Consider the following 20277-nt stretch of genomic DNA (forward strand, 5'->3'; position numbering starts at 1 on the left):
CATCCTTCTCCTCACCCCCACCCCAGATCTTGTTAGGTGGCATTGAGGGTCTCCCAGGGGAGCAGCTCAGGCATGGGAAATCCAGACTGACAGCATTAATTAAACCTCTTATTTCCCCAGGACATTTTGCATTGCCAGGCTCAGGAGCCAAGAAAGCCTCCCAGGGAAGCTCTTAGGAGAGAGAATGCTAAGTCTATCACCCGGGAATAAAGCACTTCAGCTCCACAGATGGCAGCTAATGAAGCTCTGTAGGAAAATAAGCCTGGGCATACAGCAGGCACAAAATAAATACTTACAGAAGAGTGCATTTAATCAAATGGAGCTCATTTAGCAAATGGGATTCCTGTCAAGTCACTGGAAGTCCTACATGAGATGGTGAACCATTCACCCTTTCAACAGTTACTGAGGGCCTGCTGGACATACCCATGGGTGACAGTGTGGAAGCTCTATAGATATTCACTTGCTGACTGAATTCAATTGTCTCCAGGAGTGTCTGGGGCTCGAGGGAAGGTTGGGAAGTGTGTAGAGGGCTGGGATAACATCAGAAAGGGCTCTGGATTCAACTGGAGTCTATCGGGTTTATTACTGGAGAAACTGTGAAAGCATTTATGTGTGTGAGTGACAAGATCAGCTCTGCATTTCAGAAACATCCCTTTTGATGCCCTGTAGAGAAATGAGTTGGTTGGAGGGCATCACCAACTGAATGGACATGAGTCTGAGTGAACTCCGGGAGTTGGTGATGGACAGGGTGGCCTGGCGTGCTGCAGTCCCATGGGGTCGAAAAGAGTCGGACATGACTGTGCGACTGAACTGAACTGAGAGAAAGGATTAGAAGGAGATGATTGCTTTGACCAAAGAGATGATGTTCTCAGACTGACAAACCCAGGCCTTAAGAGAACTGGAAATTTCTGCTTCTTTCCTCTTGGAAGCTGGCTGCGATGCTGTGAGAAGCTCCAGTCGCATAAGGAAGAACCCAAGTGCTCCATACACAGCCCAGTTGTGCCCTGAGCAGTAGCCAGTACCAACCACTTGCCATGAGGTATGCCATCTTGGATGTTTCAGCCCAGCTGACTGTTGTCCCAGGAGACACCATGTTGAGCAGGAAAACTGCCCAGCTGAGCCCAGTCGATGCACAAACCACATGAGAAGTCACAAAAGAATTGCTCTAACCCATTACATGCTGAGTGGTTTCAGTCATGTCCGACTGTTTGCAACCCCATGAACTGTAGCTCACCAGAATCATGGGATTCTCCAAGCAAGAATAGTGGAGTGGGTTCCTTCTCCAGAGGATCTTCCCAACCCAGAGACTGAACTTATGTCTCCCACGTCTCCTGCATTGCAGGCAGATTCTTTACCCACTGAGGCACCTGGGAAGCCCTCTAATATACTAAGTTACGGATTTATTATGCAGAAGTGGATAACAAACACTGGGAGGTATCAAATATTGGTCACGTCTGCATCTCGACTGAAAAGGTCTGGCTAGAATGATCATAGATTTGGGAGTCATCAGCCTCATGGGAAGTTTAGAACCCTATTTGAAACGAAATCACCACCGACTCACAGCAAATGCTCGCTGAATTAAATGAAACATTCCACATAATGAAAATCACTGGAAAGCCCTGTTTGTGATCTGAGACAACCCTCCTCATGCCTGGAATTCTAATTTTCCCTTTACTCTAAGCACACTAAATTTCTTTCTCTGGATCAAAGCATGGACTCCTAGCTGCTGCATTTGATACCATTTGTCCTTCTAAGGTAAGTCCTTTCCTTTAGGGTGGCATGTGGACTTGAATCCTGCAAACTTGAGTTTGGATTTTTCAACCTGCCCCACATCCCCTCTGAGTCTAGGCTTCCTCATCTGTAAATGGAGATGAGAATACATGCCAATCTCATGGCTAAGGAAGTGCAGACAGATGTGAAAAGACTCATTGCAATCATCCTCTCCAGGACGATATAGGTATAGTCTCAACCCCAGACACGGCATCAGTGCCCTCTCCCTGGTAGTAAACACATGGCAAGTTCGGGAGATGGGAAATCTCCAGCTTTTTGTGTTTGAAAAAGCTCTTGCAAGCCTCGATTTTCCAGCCTCCTTGGCCAGAGGGTAAACAAAGCTTTTTTGTTCAGCCCTTAAGTCATATCAGACTCTGCAAACCCTTGGACTGCAGCATACCAGGCTTCCCTGTCCTTCCCCATCTCCCAGACTTTGCTCAAATTCATGTCCATTGAGTTGATGATGCTATCTAACCGTGTCATCCCTTGCTGCCCCTTTCTCCTTTTGCCTTCAATCTTTCCCAGCAGCATCAGAGTCTTTCCCAAGGAGAGGGCTCTCTGCACCAGTTAGTAGTCTGGTAAAACGACCCCCTATCCAGACAGAGCCGCAGGCCAGGGTTTGAGTCCTGGTTTGCCGACTAACCTAAGGCACAGTGTGACCTTGGCGAGCTCCTGTTCTTCTTGAACCCAAGTGTCCTGCGTAAAGCGTTAAGGGTGACTCGAGACGAGAGGATGATGCGCTCAGGTGCCTTCCACCTGAGCGGATCCGCCTTGGGCCGCGGTGGGGGGTCGGGTCACGTGCTGGGCTGACGCGGTGCCGCGCCAGCCAGCTCCGGGTCCAGCCTCCCGCTCTGACGTCCTCGGGCCGCCCTGCCTACCCGCCCCTCCGCCCCTCCGCCCCTCCGCCCCTCCGGCGGCGGCGGCGGGAGAGCGGCCGGCGCGCCTGGACCCCAGGCCCGGGAGGCGCGTGGCGGCGGGACCGAGCCCGGCGCGGGAAGCGGGGCGCCATGGTGCTCTCGGTGCCGGTGATCGCGCTGGGCGCCACGCTGGGCACGGCCACCAGCATCCTCGCGCTGTGCGGGGTCACCTGCCTGTGCAGGCACATGCACCCCAAGAAGGGAGTGTTGCAGCGCGACCTGGAGCCCGACCCCGAGAAGGCGCAGCCCAGCGTGCTGCGGTCCGCCCAACAGGTGAGCGGCCGCGGGCCTCGGCCTCCCCCGGGCTCGGGTGGGGGTCTCCCTGGCGGCTGCGCGGGGGGAGTGGATGGGAAGGAATGGTTGGCGTTCTTCTTTGCGCGACAGAGCCCGGCTGGGAGTGGGGACAGCGGACGGATTTGGACAGCGGATGTGTTCAGAGGCCCTGGGGCGGGGCAGGGGGTCCCAGAGGCCTGGGGGTGGGGGGGTGACTAGGGTACAGGGGGAAAGGGGCCAGCAAGCCTAAGGCACGGGCATGGGAGTGAGTGGGAAAGGGGGCTTGGATAGAAATCGGAGCTGGGAGGCGCGTTGGGGGCCGGGGGGAGTAATAAGACAGGGAGGCTGTGAGGGTTTGGGGCAGGGGGCTGCGAGGCTTAGGGGAGAGGAAGAGGGGAATGACCGAGAAGGAAAAGCTCCAGGAACTGGGGAGAAGAGAAAGGGTGACAGAGAGCAGGGTGGGGGAACTCACTGACCGAGCTAAGAAGCGAGAGAGAGGGTGGCAGCTGGGGGCTGCAGTGGGAGCGGGGGAGGGGGCTGTTGGGCGGGGGGTGCTGGGGTCTGGAGAGGCAGGTAAGTATGGAGGGCCTGGGGGACGCTCACCCCCTCCCAGCGGCCCTCAGCTCCAGCCAGCCTGAGGGAGTAGCTCTGAGCCCCCCTCCCACCCCCCATTCCCCAACGATGTGGCTGCAGATGTCTCTGGAGACCGGAGGGCTTTTATCTGTACATGAGCTCGTCCCCCAGGGCCTCTCTGGGCAGAAAATGGGTGGGGTCCCCATTGTACAGTGCAGCCGAAGGGGGTCTGAGAAAGGTTTGGGAGGACTGCCCTACGTGGGCTGTGAAGTCCAGGACACATCCCCAAAGTGGCAGAGGTGAAATGTCCTCTGCAGACCCGGGGGAAAGGGAGAGACTGGAGGAAGGCAGGCCCCACCTGGGGAAGAGAGAGGTGACTTCATGACTTCCCTGGGCCCCCTCGAGTCCTTCCAGGGCTCAGAGCTCCAGGAGCGGCACTACAGAGCCCTGCCTCCGCCTTCCTTTTGCCAATTAATTATTCAAAAGCTCAGGCCCAGCTGCGGGGGCCCTGTCAGTCACTGTGAGAGGGAAGGAAATGGCTGCTGTCCTTGAGGCACTTAGGATCCCAGCAAAGTGACATTCATGCTGGCAGGATCCGGGGTCAGCTGGGCAGGGCGATGTGGGATCCAGAGCCGTCTGAAATGGGAGAGGCGGGCTCCCCACGGGGCCTGGGAGGGGGTCCAGGGTGGGGGGCTGCTGGACAAGCTCTTCTCCAAGCATGGAGGCCCCAACCTCCTCTCCCGCTCGGCACACTTGAGGGACAGCCATTCGTTCTTCTGCCTTTCACCGTGGCAGCTCTTCAGGCATTGTCCGGCCCCCTCCCCCGACTTCCCGGAAAGAATCACTAGGGCCCTGTTGGTGCAAATGACCTCCGGGATCACTTCCAGCTCTTTGTCTTCCTGAGGACCAGTAGCCCAAGCAGCGGCCAATGACCTGTTAAAGACAAACCAGATCCTGCGTCTCCCAGGCTTAAAATCCTCCCCAGCTTCTCACTGAGCTTTTGAACAGACCACAGCCACTGTAGCCTGGCACTTGCCCGGGGCTGGGCTCTCTTCTAAGTGCTTTACACCTAACGCATTTAGCCACTCAGTGACAGACGTAGATGATGATCCCAGCTTAAAGATGAAGGTTCAGAGAGGTGAGTGATTTTGCCCAGGGCCACACAGCCCGAGAAGTTTCAGAGCCTGATTCTAAGCTGGTCTGGTTCTGGAGTCCGTGCTGTGAGCCACTCCACCCCACGGCCTTGCCTGTCTAATGTGGCCCGTGTTTACCTCTCCAGCCAAGCTCATGTGAGTGCCCCACCTCCCAGCCGGTCTCAGCTCCCCTGGGTTTTTATCCTTCTTGAAGACGCCAACCCCTCCCATTTTCTTTTCCTCTGACTTTTCACGGAGATGGCTCCTCCTCATCGTGTGGGCCTCCTTCTGTTTGCATTTCACCTCTTCGGGGCGAGGATTCTGTCCGTGGCCACGTGTGACAAAGCCCCCCTCCCCCACTACACTCTCCATACTATTCCTTCTTATTTCTGTTTGTAGCGTTTGTGACAGTTGGATGTGATTTTTCGTCTCTGCTTGCTTACAATATTCATTCCCAGCACCTACTCAGTGTCCGAATCCTAGTAGGTGCCCAGTGAGAAATTATTGACTGATAGTAAGGCATCCCCATGCCAAGCCATTGGGGATTATTGTCTGAGTTCTTCAAATGTAGATGTATTTTGCAACCCAGAGCCGGCTCACAGGGTCACAATAAATGCTTGTTGATATGTGCGTGCTCACTCAGTCATGTCCGATTCTTTGTGACCCCATGGACTGTAGCCTGCCAGGCTAATTCTGTCCATGGGATGATTTAGGGAAGAATGTAGAGCGGGTTGCCATTTCTTTCTCCAGGGCATCTTCCCGACCCAGGGATCGAAACAGCGTCTCCTGCCTTGCAGGCAGATTCTTTGATGCTGAGCCCCCTGGGAAGCCCCTGCTGATACGTGAGACCCATCCATTCACATCCCTCACTTGGTTCCCTCAGTGACAAGGATTTGAGCACCTGGATGTGAATCTGTAGGTGTGAACGTGATGAAGTTGAGATCTCACAGTGTTGGTTTTGCTTGCCATTGTGCTCAGACTGATTCAGCCGCTGACCCAGATAAAGTACACAGAGAAAAAAGACAGTGTGTTGACATTTCAAAAAGAGTAAAGGGAGGTGGTGGTAGGGCAGATGGCAGCAGGGCGATGGGCTTGGCACATGCTGTCAAAGAGAAGAGTCTGGTAAGGAAGGTTCTCGGAAGAAGCTTCTTAAACAGAGAGGGTGTTGGTGCTGGGGAAGAGGGCTCTAGGTTCCTGTAACCAGGAGAACTGGGGAAAAAATTCCTTGGATTTGTTACCTATGCCTGGGGAATCTAATTTCTGGCCATGAGTGGTCAGCTGAAGTTAAAGTTTATAGTGCTTTTGAAAAGAACTTGAAGTTTTCCTTGCGGGTTCTTCACCTGAGATCCACTGATCCCAACAAGGAGTCTGTAGCTAAAATGGAAGCGTTCATGGTCTTGGAGAGGAAAAAACTCTCTCTTCCTTTTCATGAGCCTCTACCTGAAACTTAGCATTTTCTGTAAATGGGAGTATAAACACCACGTCACAGGAATATGAACAATATCTGTGACTTGGTCCTCAAGGGAAATCACGGGTAGTTTCAGAGTACCTCACAGCTGTGGCAGATGCTTTACGACAGGGTTTATGCTCATCCCTAATTCTAAATTATGTACTTATTAAATCTCCCGCGAGATCCTTTCATTTAATGAAAGAATAAAGAGGCACATGTGTAGCTGTTTCCCCGACTGATTTTATTAGGTGGACTGTTTTAGTCCTGTGTCTTTTATTTGCTGCTTTTTCAGGCACTCGGAGGAGGTATCATAGGCTTCTCTAAACAACCGTAGAAATTCATCCAATGTCTCTGCCGAGTGGGAGGCGGCCGAGGTGCAAACTCTCACTGCTGTTCATGCCTCCAGCTGGCTCCAATTCATTCTTTTTCTTGGTTTTTCCAAAATGTACATCGTGGACCCTTTATCCTGCCTTCTTACACAATCCCTCACCCCCTCCACCCCCTTGTGTGCAGTTCTTTATGGAGGGGGAGAGGGATTCAGTCTCACTACGCCGTCCTTGTCACCTGGTAGCATCACCTGCGACCCCGTTCTCTGTTATCAGCCCAGCTTTCAAAGCTTGGTTGTTATGCAGTGATGGCCGAATGCTTGAGCCATGAGACAGCGGAGGGTCAGATGTGGGATGTGTGTGTGTGATCATTTTCAATTCACTGCTGCTGCTGCACCTATTAGTGACAGGCAGCAAGACCCGTTGGCTCCATCCCCCAGAGCTTCCTTCTCATGCTTGTCTGCACAGACTGCCACTCACTGCATTTCTGGGTCCTTGCAGACGAAGCCCTCCTTTTGGTGAACCTACATGACTACTGAGCAAGGCGGGGAGCTGTCCTTCCCCACGGCTCGGTGCCCCTGACGCCTCAGCGTGACTTGGGTTCTGTTCTCAGAAAGCTTTTTTCTTCCCATCTGGCGCTTATCTTGTTGTCCCCTTATGTGAATCTTCTCAGACGCATCTCAGAGGTTCCCAGAGTAACCCTGCTGCTGTCCCCTTAAAGCTAACATGCGGTCAAAGGCTTCCTCCGAGGGCCCCCCGGCAGTGGTCCCCAGATCTCTTCTATCCACATCGCCCAGCTCCCGCTGCTACTTACTACCAAACTCTAAAATCCTACCTTCTTTCCAGCAGAGTTGAGAAGCAAAGTGACTTTTGATGGAACACTGTGTTAGTTCATTCAGGTTATTATAACAAAATACCGCAGAGTGGGTAGCTTATAAACAAAAATGTATTTCTCATGGAGCTAGAAGGTGGGAAGTCCAAGATCAAAGCTCTGGCCAACCCAGTGTCTGGTGAAGACCTGCTTCCTAGACTTTTGGCTGTAACCTCACCTGGTTCCCCAGTAGCTCAGCTGGTAAAGAATCCACCTGCAATGCAAGAGACCCCAGTTGGTTTGATTCCTGGGTCGGGAGGATCTGCTGGAGACGGGGTAGTCTACCCATTCCAGTATTTTTGCGCTTGCTTCCCTGATGGCTCAGCTGGTAAAGAATCCACCTGCAGTGCCTAAGACCTGGGTTCAATCCTTGGGTTGGGAAGATCCCCTGGAGAAGAAAACTGCTACCCACTCCAGAATTCTGGCCTGGAGAACTCCATCGACCGTACAGTCCGTGGGGTTGCAATGAGTCGGACACGACTGAGCGACTTTCACTTTCACTTTTCACAGGGTAGAAGGGGCAGGAAGCTCTCTTCTGTCACTTTTATGGAGGCACTAATCCCTCTTATGAAGGTTTCACACTCACAGCCGCTCACCCCAATGCCCCACCTCTTAATAGCATCACCTTTCAGGTTAGGTTTTAACATATGAATTGTTCGGGGGGCATAAACATTTTGACCAGAGCAAACACCCAATAGATTCGATGTTTTTAAGAAATAATTTAAACATGTGCTATATTTTTATCAAGCAACATATGTGTAATAGAGTCTTTCCCCTCTCTGAGATTAAGAAGTGTGTTTCATTTGCCTTGTACCTCTGACGATATCCGGTAGATCCTGGGCACGTGATATCAATGTATATTTTGAGTTAAATCATATCGGAATATAGCACTGAAGAAGAGAGTAAGGGAACAAAGGAGTGCACGTGGTTAAGATTCCATTTCCACGAGATTTGAAATCAAGCCCATTTATGTCTGGGGTTTCCGCTGGGGACAGGTAATGCCTGGGGCACAGTGGGGAAGCTTCTGTTTCTAGAGCTTTTGTTTATAAGCTCTGCCTCTGGACATGGTATTGATTACACAGCTGTGTCCACTTTAGGAAAGAAAGCATATACAGTTCTACATTTATGATTTGTGTACTTTTCTGAATGTAGTTATAATTCAGTAAAGTTCTTACTTGTCAAGTTGTGATGTAATGTTTATGAATATTGTTTTAGTATCAAGCCAGTGTTTCTTAATAGGAGGCTTTGGGGGCTGTCGTCAAGACACGGCCCTCCTTTCTGTGGTCTGCTATTCACCACCCCCCGGCCCTGTCTGCTTTCTGCTGCTGCTCGTGCAGCTGCCTCCTCCCTCAGACCAGGGCCTGGGGAACATCAGCGCGGCCTGATTAATGCTCCCGCCTGTTTCCTCTTCCTTAGACAACGGGAGCAACATCTTCTCAGAGTACTTGTCTGAACATAGACTTGACAGAGAGGATGGATCAGAGCCCCAGTGCTACAGTTCAGCAGCTAATAAATTCACTCATTAAAGGTTAATGAACATATTCTAGGCACTGGGACATAGCAGTAAAAAGACAGGTGTATGCTCTTCCTTGTAAGTGGGGAAGGAGACAATGAAGCCAGCAGTTGTCATTAAGCATATTACAGATGAGGTATAGGGGGGCTTAGGATAGGCACCTCCAACTTGGCCCCAAAGTAGGGCTTGTCTCCACTTCTCGTTGGCTGCCCTGACAAGGCCTCCTGGTACTTCAGTGATCACAGGAGGCCAACATGAATTGCTAACCCCACTCCTAGAACTGATTTGACCCTGGACTGCCGGAAGGCCTGACCTCCTTGGATTCTCAGTCCTTTTAAAGAATTGATTTCTCAGCTGATCTCCCAGCTGATAAACTCTCCTATTGATATAAACAAACAAAAAGTCTATCCGTTTCCATAGTGTAATAAAGAATAGTGATAGTATAGGTAACATTTATTGAGTTCTTCTTGTGTGCCAGGCGCTATTCTAAGCTCTTTAATCATATTACTTTTAGCCCCACAATAGCCCTATGAAATATGCATACTTATTGCATCCATTTTACACATGGAACTTACTCTGTAGCAACTTATTCCATAGCAGAACTGGGAATCACATTTAGGAAGTCGGGCTCCAGAGTCCACATCTTTGACCACTAGGCTGGAGAGCAGCAGGAAAAAAATAGTCAAAATTTTATTTGAGCCACTGCATTTCCCCAGGTATGGCCTAAAAGTGTCTACAATATATGGATCTTTGCAGGTCAGCTTCAGAAACCTTTCCCAAAGCTTTGGCTGGCTTCTGTGCCTCTTGCATCCTTCATGCTTCGAGCACTGGGTGCAGCCCCAGGCCGTCCAGAGAAATTTACACAGTAAACATGTTTGGGCTGGTTGCTTAGTAACAGGGAAGACAGTATGAATTTTGCATCAAGAAATCAGCATGGATTATTTCAGGGAGATGAGCACATGCCCACTGGAAGCACTAGGCTCTTTGAAACATACTGCGGACCTTTGGTCTGTGTCCATTAGTCCTTCTCAGTGACAGGTCCCAGACCTGCCCCGTCTTATTCCCTCTCTAGTCTCTCCTCTGGTTCAGCATGTAGATAATTCGGGTTCATGGCTCCTCTCTTGATGTGATTGACGGCTCACTAGCACCCTTTGTTCACTCCAGCAGAAAATGCCGCTCCATCTTTCGACATTTTTAGATTTTCAGATACTGGCCCAGATTCCTCTCATGTGCCTGGAGTACAGGAAGAGAGAGAGCGAGACCATCAGAGCACAATGGGAGAAACCCCCGAACTAGAAATCAGAGGGGCTTAAGGGGAAGGCAGAAGGAAGGGGAGAGACCGGTAGGACGGGGAAGCCGCAGACCCAGAAGACAAAGAGAGGAGACAAGCTGAAAAGTGACCGACCTTCCAGAGTCAGAGGGAGAAAGCAGACTCTGTGTGGATGACACCCGTGCGTGTTATCATCGTCAGCTTCCTTATCCTTTCCCCCCAGGCTTTAGTCCCTCAAGGGTCCCAATCTGCTTCACCTAGGTTCCTGGGGGCTCTAGAAACTCAGGTCCAGTTGAGGTGGTATTTACTACTTCTCAGCGACATTTCTTCACCTTGGCATCACTGGGCCAACGTGATGCCAGGAGAAGGAGCCTTGATCACTTACCAGGTCTGTTCACTGCACAAAAATAGACCTTCCCACCGAGGCGTTCCCTAAGTGCTGATTAAGAAAAGGGTGTTTTAATTGATTGATATTATAGAACATTCCTAGGAGAGTTTTACATGGTGTTTAAGGGTGTTGCAGTTATTTACAGTGATATTTTGGGAACCTGACCGATGTTTGGGGTGGACTCGGAATGCATTTTAATTTTTCCCATTTAAAACAGTGAAATACAAGTGACTGCTCTCTGGAATTCACTGGCCTGGCAGGCTTGTTTCCATGAACAGATTAGAGTCAAAGGATGAGGGGTGGTTGCATATATGAATATGTGCACACGTGGATGTGAATATGTATACATGTGTATACAAGAGAGAGAAAAGGGGAAGAGCATCCCATGGAAAATCTGTGAAACTGAGTCTTCATGCATCTGGCGGAGACCCTGGGGTACTTTGATATATTTCATTGATTTCGCCCACCCTCCCCTCATTAATCCAAGACGTACTTTTCCTTCATAGAAAAACTGAACAGGATGGCAGAGAGCAAGAGAAGTGAGGAGAAACACTAAATGACTGTGTGAGTCATTGGATGGATGGATAGATGAATGGGGAGGAGACTCATGGGGCCACCGCCTCTGCTTGCAGCCAACATAGAAATCACAAGCACAGAAATGCAGGAGAAGGTGCTGAGCTTGTGGAAGAATCTCTTTTCACCTCCAGTGACCAGGCAGGGAATCAAGACAAGCCTGGAGGGTGTGGAGTCCTCACTTTCTATTGGTTTCTTGCCCTTCAAGCATCTGATCACACAGCTGACATTGGAAACAGTTTTAAAAATCTCCGGTTGCAAAGACCAATGAGATAATACCCTGGGGGAGCACATTTTACTTGGAAAATCATTATAAACCACAGTTTTGAACTTGCTGCTAAAAGTAGCCTGATGAAAGGGATGTGAGTTACGGAGGCAGGATAGTGAAGACTGCTTTTCAAACAGAATTAAGATTGATGCTTTCATGAGTTCCCTGGTGGTCTAGTGGATAGGATTAGACGATGTTACTGCTATGCCTGAGTTCAGTCCCTGGTAGGGGAACTGAGATCCTTCCCATGAGGGGTGGCCAAAAAAAAGAAGGAAAGAAAGAAAGAAGGATGTTTTCAAGAGAACTCCATTTGAAGAAGAGAAGGTTGGGGAAGAGTGGTTTGGTTGGCAACTAGATGATTTATTAGGAAACAGTGGCAGAATGAAGCTGAGAATAACTTCAGTGAGCTCTCAACTCCTGTGTTTCATATCCGACACCCCCATCCTTTCTCACAGTGCACCCCCCAAGCACCTTAGATTGTGTTTTTGTTTCCAGCACAGTCAATTCGCAAAGAAAGGGCGAGGCTCCCAGAGAGACATATAGTGAAGGCAGCAAGGGCACGAGAAGAGACGAAACTGCCTGGGAAAACATCAACGTGGTCTCAGGGCTTTGGGGCATACTCCCTGCGGATGCATCATCTGATGAGTTGCTTACCTCGCGAGTAGGCTGAAGCTGTTAAGTAGCAACATGACTCTTGCTCTTCATGTAACAGCCTCATTACCAAACTCAGAGAGACGAAGGATCAGAGGATGGAAAGGAGTGAACAAGAGCTTAGGTATCTCGTTGGTAACCACTGCTCGGTAGACTTGTGTGTATTTGGATATTCACCAGAATGAGTTTAAGAACAATCTAGTCTTTGAGACCGCGTAAAGGAGGAAATTACCTCCTAGAACGAAAATGTTCACTTCATGATCAAATCGCTAAGATGTAATAGGAAGCAAATTAGACTTCGACTCTAAACCTGAATTTATTTTCTTTTTGCAATTTTATTTATCTTACGGCTGCACTGAGTCTTCATCGCTGCACTTGGGCTTTCTCTAGTTGCGGCGAGCAGGGGAGTTGTACACGGGCTTCTCCTTGTGACGGCTTCTCCTACTGCAAGGCACACTGCCTGGGCTCTGGGCACACAGGCTCAGCAGCTGTGGCGCACAGGCTTTGCTGCTTTGTGGCATATGGGATCTTCCCGGATCAAACCAGTGTCCCTGCACTGCAAGGTAGATTCTTAAACACTGGACCATCAGGGAAGCCCCCAGACCTCACTCTCCAGTGTTTTCCAGCTAAATGACCTTGGCCAGTCTGAATCCTGCTTTCTTCACCAACAAAACAGAGGTGATAGCAATAAGGTTCTCCACGGTAATATTAAAGACTAAAGGAGACAATACTTTTGAACACACCCAACACATTCAGTGCCTGGCCTCTCTATTCAGTATATTTTAGGTATCTCTGAATCCTTTAGGATATTTGTTTAGGTATATCTGAATCCTTTAGATATAACTGAATCCTAGGATATTCTTTCATTCAAAAAATTCTTCCTTACTCTGTAATAATGTAAATGGGAGAAGAATTTGAAAAAGAATAGATACACAAATATGCATAACTGAATTGCTTTGCTGTATACCTGAAACTAACACAACATTGTTAGTCAATGTTGTTGTTGTTTAGTCGCTAAGTCATGTCTGACTCTTTTGTGACCCCATGGACTATAGCCCGCCAGGTTCCGCTGTCGATCGGATTTCTCAGGCAAGAATACAGAACTGGGTTGCCACTTCTTTCTCCAAGGAGTCTCTTCAACCCAGAGATCAAACGTGTGTCTCCTGCATTGGCAGGTGGATGCTTTACCACAGAGCCAGCTGGGAGGCCTTAATCAACTGCACTCCAATAGAGCAATAAAAATCAAGCACAGCAATTCAAAACAAAAGATTTCTTGATCACCTATTACATGCAAGACACTGAATTAACACTAGGGACGCCAAAGTAACCAGGCAGACAACACCCTTGACTTCCTGAAGCTCATGTCCTCGGGGGTAGAGAGCTTCATTACACGGTCGTACAAGTGGATATAAATCTAATGGTATTAGGTGTGGTAAGGTAGGTAAGAGTTCTCTCAAGAAGTGATAACTCATCAGTGCTCTGATCTTAACTTATTGGGAGACTTAGTAAAGAATTTTGAGCGTATACCCTTTATACTGCTGCTGCTAAGTCGCTTTAGTCATGTCTGACTCTGTGCAACCCATAGACGGCAGCCCACCAGGCTCCCCTGTCCCTGGGATTCTCCAGGCAAGAACCCTGGAGTGGGTTGCCATTTCCTTCTCCAATGCATGAAGGTGAAAAGTGAAAGTGAGGTCTCTCAGTCGTGTCTGACTCTTAGCGACCCCATGGACTGCAGCCCACCAGGCTCCTCCGTCCATGGGATTTTCCAGGCAAGAGTACTGGAGTGGGGTGCCATTGCCTTCTCCGACCCTTTATACATATAGACTCAATTCTTTGCAAAGCATATGTATGTTTTATATGTATGTACTCTTATATCATGTACATAATAAAACATGCACAAAATGGACCTTTTAAAACAGTAATGTAAAAATAAATTATAAAATGAAATTCTGGTATTTTCTTCCCATATCCCAAATGAACTGTCTTGCACACCCCTGTGGCATAAAGTTCGTGTCATTTACTAAGTAAAGGTACTGGAGTTGAGGACTTGAAGTATTCTCGGCATAGGGTATGTGCAAAGGCCCTGTGGCAAGAAGAAATATCATGAAGGAGGGACTGAAAGAAGGCCAAAGTGGGTAGGGCTCCAAGGGTACAGGAGAGAATAATCGCAAGTGAGCAAGGCAAGTCCGGCCAGAGCGCACCGCACAGGACCTCTGGGCCAACAGGAGTGCTGGGATATTTTCCCAAGAGCAATGGAAGCTACTGAAAGGTCTTTTTTTTTTTTTTTTCTGAAAGGTCTTACATGAGATGTGACATAGTTGGATTTAAGGTGCAGCATCATCTTGGGTGGGAGAGGACTAGAAGTGAGGGGACCAGGGAAACTCTGGAGAGAGACCATGATGGCGTGGACTGCTGTCTTTGTGGCAATAGTCTGGAGAGGTGTTTAGGAGATAAATTGGCTGGCTTTGTCTCTGAGTTGGCTGTAGGCTTCAGGAAGAGGGAGGAGTTGGGGATGAGAGCTAAGGGTTTCACTTAGGGTGGTGGTACCACCTGGTGAAACAAGGATGAGGCCATGGATTTAAGTCATGAGTTCACTTTTGTGCAGGGGGAGTGTGAGGAACCTTTGCGTTATCTCCATGAAGTGGTTCTGCAGGTCCGGAGCTCACCTTCTGGTAGGGATGTATATTCGGGAGTAGAAAGCCCAGCCATGAGCATGGCTGAGACCACCTGGTTAGAAAGCTGAATGAGAGGGGGAAAGGCCCTGGGAACAAGTCCTGAGGGACGCCAGTGTTTTATGAAACAAGGAGGGTGGCCAGAGAGGAAGGAGAAAACCTGGAGACTGTGATGTCAAAATACTAATAATGACAAGAGAAAAACTTTTGAAGAAGAAGGGAGTCACTGAAAAGTCAAGTAAGATAAGGCTAAAAAATCCCATAGAATGAAACAGGGAAGATTCTCAGTGACCTTAGAGATCAACAGGGACCTTCAGTGGGCTGATGGGGCCTCTGGGAAAGAAGTGTGGGGGGGCATAGGGGTGTAGGTGTGTACAGGCAGTTCTTCTGAGTTGCGTAGCTGCCAAGGGGTGGAGAGAGCTAGGGCCTGGCTGAGCGGAAGACAGGTCAAAAAAATATTGAGCACCGTTGAAAGCTGATGGGAAGGAGCCAGTTGAAAGAGAAGATGAATGTTCAAGAGAGAGGGAGAGAAACAGACCGAAAATAGCTAGGGTAAGGCTCTCATGCGTGGAGAAGGGGGCGCAAGGCTGGGATGGAAGGACTGATCCCAGAGGGAGGGAGAGAGGGGAACACCTCCTGCAGTGTCCCAAGACACTGGACGGGCCACATCAGTCCAGAGAAGAAGGGCATTTCCACGTGTCTGTTAACAGGACACTGAGGTCCAACCAGTCCACCCTAAAGGAAATCAATCCTGAATATTCATTGGAAGGATTGATGCTGAAGCTGAAACTCCAATAGTTTGGCCACCTGATGCGAAGGACTGACTCATTGGAAAAGACCCTGATGCTGGGAAAGATTGAAGGCAGGAGGAGAAGGGGACGACAGAGGATGAGATGGTTGGATGGCATTGCTGACTCAATGGACGTGAGTTTGAGTAAGCTCTGGGAGTTGGTGATGGACAGGGAGGCCTGGTGTGTTGCAGTCCATGGGGTCACAAAGAGCTGGACACGACTGAGCGACTGAACTGAACTGAAGGGTCTTTTGTTCTCTTGGTTTCCTTTTCCCTCTATGAAGGCAGTCAGAGGAGACAGAGAAATCCCAAAATGTGAGCTTGAAGAAGGAGTTAAGGAAACAGTAAGATTTCTGGGAAGTACTGAGCTTAAGGTTGGTGACCGTGACTTTCCCATGGAACCGTCTGCCCTGTCGAGTGACTCTTCTGTGGAGCCCAGCTACTGGGTGCAGGCGTCATCAGTGGTTCACCTCGTGAGATCAGGGAAAGAATGGGGAGGTGAGGGAGATCTTTAGACTTCAGAGGGGTGCTGTTGACATCATGGCCCGGGCAACTGAATCGGGAAAGTTGCAAACTGGAGAAAGAGGAGAAAGAGTAGAGGCCTCCGAGGTCTGAAGATTCCTTGCGTTTGGAAGAACAGCTGAGAAGGGCTGGTCCCACAGCTGGCCATGGGCACCCTGAAGGCAATATGCCCACCAGGGTCAAAGGTGCCAGAACCATCCCCTCCTTCCTTCACAAGGCCTATAGTGAAGGAAGGCTAATTCTGTTCTGAATTAATTGATGGACTTAAAGTTGTTTCAGCTAGCTCTCCATATCCACGGATCTGAAAGGCTGACTCTTCTATGGCATTTTATATGAGGGACTTGCTTATCTGTGGGTTTGATGTCTGAAGGGTTCCTGGAACCAATCCACCAGAAATTCTAAGGGATGACTATGTTCAGAAGGCCAGATGGGTCAGCAGCTGGGTAAGTCAGCAGTCACATCAGGTCAGTTCAGTCGCTCAGTTGTGTCCGATTCTTTGAGACCCCATGGGCTGCAGCACATCAGGCCTCCCGGTCCATCACCAACTCCCAGAGCCTACTCAAACCCATGTCCATCACGTCAGTGATGCCATCCAACCATCTCATCCTCTGTTGTCCCCTTCTCCTCCTGCCTTCAATCTTTCCCAGCGTCAGTCTTTTCTAATGAGTCATTTCTTCACATCAGGTGGGCAAAGTACTGGAGTTTCAGCTTCAACATCAGTCCTTCCAATGAATATTCAGGACTGGTTGGATCTCCTTGCAGTTCAAGAGACTGTCAAGAGTCTTCTCCAACACCACAGTTCAAAAGCATCAATTCTTCAGTGCTCAGCTTTCTTTATAGTCCAACTCTCACATCCATACATGACTACTGGAAAAACCATAGCTTTGACTAGACAGACCTTTGTTAGCAAAGTCATGTCTCTGCTTTTTAATATGCTGTCTAGGTTGGCCATAGCTTTTCTTCCAAGGAGCAAGCGTCTTTTAATTTCATTTAATCCATCTGCAGTGATTTTGGAGTGCAGGAAAATGAAGTCTTTCATTGTTTTCATTGTTTTCCCATCTATTTGCCACGATGTGATGGGACTGGATGCCATGATATTAGTTTTTTTGAATATTGAGTTTTAAGCCAGCTTTTTCGCTCTCCTCTTTCACTTTCATCAAGAGATGAAAGTTTTTCTTTAGTTCTTCTTTGCTTTGCCATAAGGATGGTGTTATCTGCATATCTGAGGTTGTTGATATTTCTTCTGGCAATCTTGATTCCAGCTGTGCTTCATCCAGCCCAGAATTTCACATGATGTACTCTGCATGTAAGTTGAATAAGCAGGGTGACAATATACAGCCTTGTCATACTCCTTTCCCAAATTTGAACCGGTCCATTGTTGCATGTCCGTTCTAGCAGTCACATGTCATATGGTGTTTCTGGAATTTTTAATTGTAGGAAAACGAAAGACTCTAAAAGATGAGGGCCTTGAACCTGTAACCTCTGTAGCCCACAGGAGGATCAGGCTGGGGCCTGGCTCCCCTGAGCTGTGAGCCTGGCTGTCCCAGTGGCTTAGAGTCTGGAAAGCAGAGTCAACACCACCGGTATGCTTTCCTTACTCTGGGCTGTGGCCTGAGATCTGGGCAATGTCAACAGCACGGACTGCCCCGAGGAGGCACACCAGGGCCTCGGCTCCCCAGGAGCAGAGGAGAAGGGGTGGCTCTGGCTGACACTATCGGTGGAAAGAAATGGGGTTCCTGTGACTCCCACGGGTGGCCTTGGGAGAATGCACTAATTGCAACAGCCTGGGAATGGTTAATGCATTAATAAATAGTATGAATAATTAAGTCTCCTTATAATGATTCTTTTAAATGACTGAACCTCACATACAAGATGTATGGAGGGGATGAAGCACTCGGGCTTTGGGTTTCGGTTCCAGTCTGCCCCTCACTTGCTGTGTGACGGTGGGTTAGTGACTTAACCTTTCTATGCTTCAATGTGACCATCTGTTAACTGTGTCATTGACACTGGACTGTCATGAGGATTCAGTCAGCTAATTCGGACAGGACAGTGCCCAGAACATTAGTGCTGGGCCGGAAAGCATCCAGAACCATGTTCCAGATCCTTTTCCCTGCACCCGCACCCCCAATCCCACCCAAACCTACCCCAGTGTCTATCCCCTGTGCCCTCGTCCCAGGGGCCAGTTCTAGGCTTGTGAACATTGCCCAGTTGCTCCTGGCCCCTGGATGTTTCCAATGACTTGTTAGTTTCCTTAACCTTCCACACCTTTGTCAACATCTGCTTTATGAAATTCCCCTCAATTATCTGCTTTGAATGTGCCATCTGCTCCTGCCACAACCCTGTGGATAAGGTGCTCAATCAATGTTAGCTACCAACCTTAATAAATAATAAGAGGGGGAGGGTCAGCGAGTCAGGAAGGGTGTATACAAACTGGCAAAGGTCAGGGCCCACATGTTGAGCCCTCTGTTTGCTCACAGCTTGTTTAGAAACCACTTTCATTTTCTGATTTGATCCAGCATCTAGTGTGATGCTTTACCACTGAGCCACCAGGGAAGGCCGTCAAAAAAAAAAGAAAAAACCATAGGCGCTCATCTCCAGGGCCGTGTGAGGATCAAATCCACAAAGCCTCCTGCATTTTGCAGGGCACCTGGTGCAGAGGAAGTGCTGGAGAGGTGGCAGCTATATTGTCCTGTCCGGTTTTGTGATGTGACTAGTGGAATCAGTGCAGACACCACCTACAAGGTTCTCTGGTGGGATCTTGCCACTGTGTGGCAACCCGGTGGAATTATTATTTATCCAAAAATCAGTTTGAATTCTGTGTCCTCCAGAAGTGCGGGGATAATGACAACACTCATTGTCCCTCCTCTTCTCACGGGGCTTTAAGCCTTGGTGGAACCCGTGGCTCTCTGAACACACTGCGGGCTTTCAAGCTGCCGCCTTGACCCCAAAAGCCCTTCTGCTACTTCTGCACTTGGCAGAATGCTGCCTTGCATTTGGGGCTGGGGGGTGGGTGCAGCAACCAGAAGTCAGAGTCTCTGGATCGTCCTGAAATCCTGCTTTCATTCCCCCAACCCCACCCTGTGACTTTTCCCCCAGGTAATGTTTGATGGGCTCCTATGTACCCTATCTCTTATTTAGCTGGTCTCCTCCCCTCAAATTTTAGCTCGGGAAGCCTTTCTTGATTTCAGATTCCTAATGGACACAGCCTCATCCCCATCTGTCCCTGTCTTGCAAGGACTTCTTACGTGAGATTGCTTTTTTGCATCTGCTGGTTTCTTGTTCCCACTGCCCTGGAAATGCCCAAGCCACGAGAGAATGACTGGACAGTGTTATTCCTGAAGCTGATAAGTATCTGGAGATTTAGAAAACGTCGAACGAATGAATGAATGACTGAAAGTAAAAAGTGAAAGTGCGGGTCACTCAGTCGTGTCTGACTCTTTTGCTACCGCGCGGATGGTAGCCCATCAGGCTCCTCTGTCCATGCCATTCTCTAGGCAAGAGTACTGGAGTAAGTAGCCACTCCCTTCTCCAGGGGATCTTCCCGACCCAAGGACTGAACGCAGGTCTCCTGCGTTGCACGCAGATTTTTAACCACCTGAGCTATCAAGGAGGCCCTGGTGGATCACTAGCAGCAGAGAAAGGGTTTTCTGTTATTCCCAGTTGTGGTTCATTCTTGCTGGTTTGGGCGAGGTGCATTTACCTGGCTGATAGATAAGCCTAGCTGGCAAGTCTACCCCACCAATAAACCCCCTAGTGTGTCGCCTTAGATGCCAGCTATGGGGCAGGGAGTGTGCGAAGTCAATCACAGACTGGCCTTTTTAGAATTTGAAATAATCACGGAAGGGAAAGAGGCCAGCAGGGGATGAGTCTCAAGGGAAGGGGATTTAAGAAGGCACAGATCTATAATAAACAGAAGAAGAGGTGTTGGAAGGGATAACAAAAGATGTGCGGTGGCTGGGTTACCATGGAAACACTGCAAGGCGCCTGGACTGGAAGACAAGCTGCTGCTTCAAAGAGAATTTCAAATTTGCAGGTTGAAAGAAACCCTTCCGCCAGGACCTGACCCTGTGGATTCACCCATAAGTAGCCAAGAACTGGAGATCCTGGTATGAGCAGCTCCCCAGGAGCTGGAGATCTACCAGACAAAGAACTGTTTGTTGGAAGCCGAGAGGACTTGACTGAGAGGGAGGTCCTGCTTGTGAGCAGCTCACCTTATCTCTCCACCTTGCCTGGAATTCTCGGACCTCCCCCAAACCAGAGGGTTCCCATGTGAGCTTCAGGGACCACCTGCATCATAGTCACCTTAGGGAGATTCTT

The 20277-nt window shown here is 49.2% G+C and overlaps 1 protein-coding gene across 1 annotated transcript in view; it reads left to right on the top strand.

Moving 5' to 3' along the window:
- The window catches only part of SYT13 (synaptotagmin 13), a 43221-nt gene continuing 25638 nt past the window's right edge, over nucleotides 2695–20277 (top strand). Inside the window, exon 1 of the mRNA XM_018059199.1 lies at nucleotides 2695–2960. Coding sequence (XP_017914688.1) covers nucleotides 2778–2960 — 183 coding nt within the window. The 5' untranslated portion in view covers nucleotides 2695–2777. The remainder of the gene's footprint in view (nucleotides 2961–20277) is intronic.

The sequence above is a fragment of the Capra hircus genome, chromosome 15, assembly GCF_001704415.2.
Source record: "Capra hircus breed San Clemente chromosome 15, ASM170441v1, whole genome shotgun sequence".
Classification (NCBI taxonomy): Eukaryota; Metazoa; Chordata; class Mammalia; order Artiodactyla; family Bovidae; genus Capra; species Capra hircus.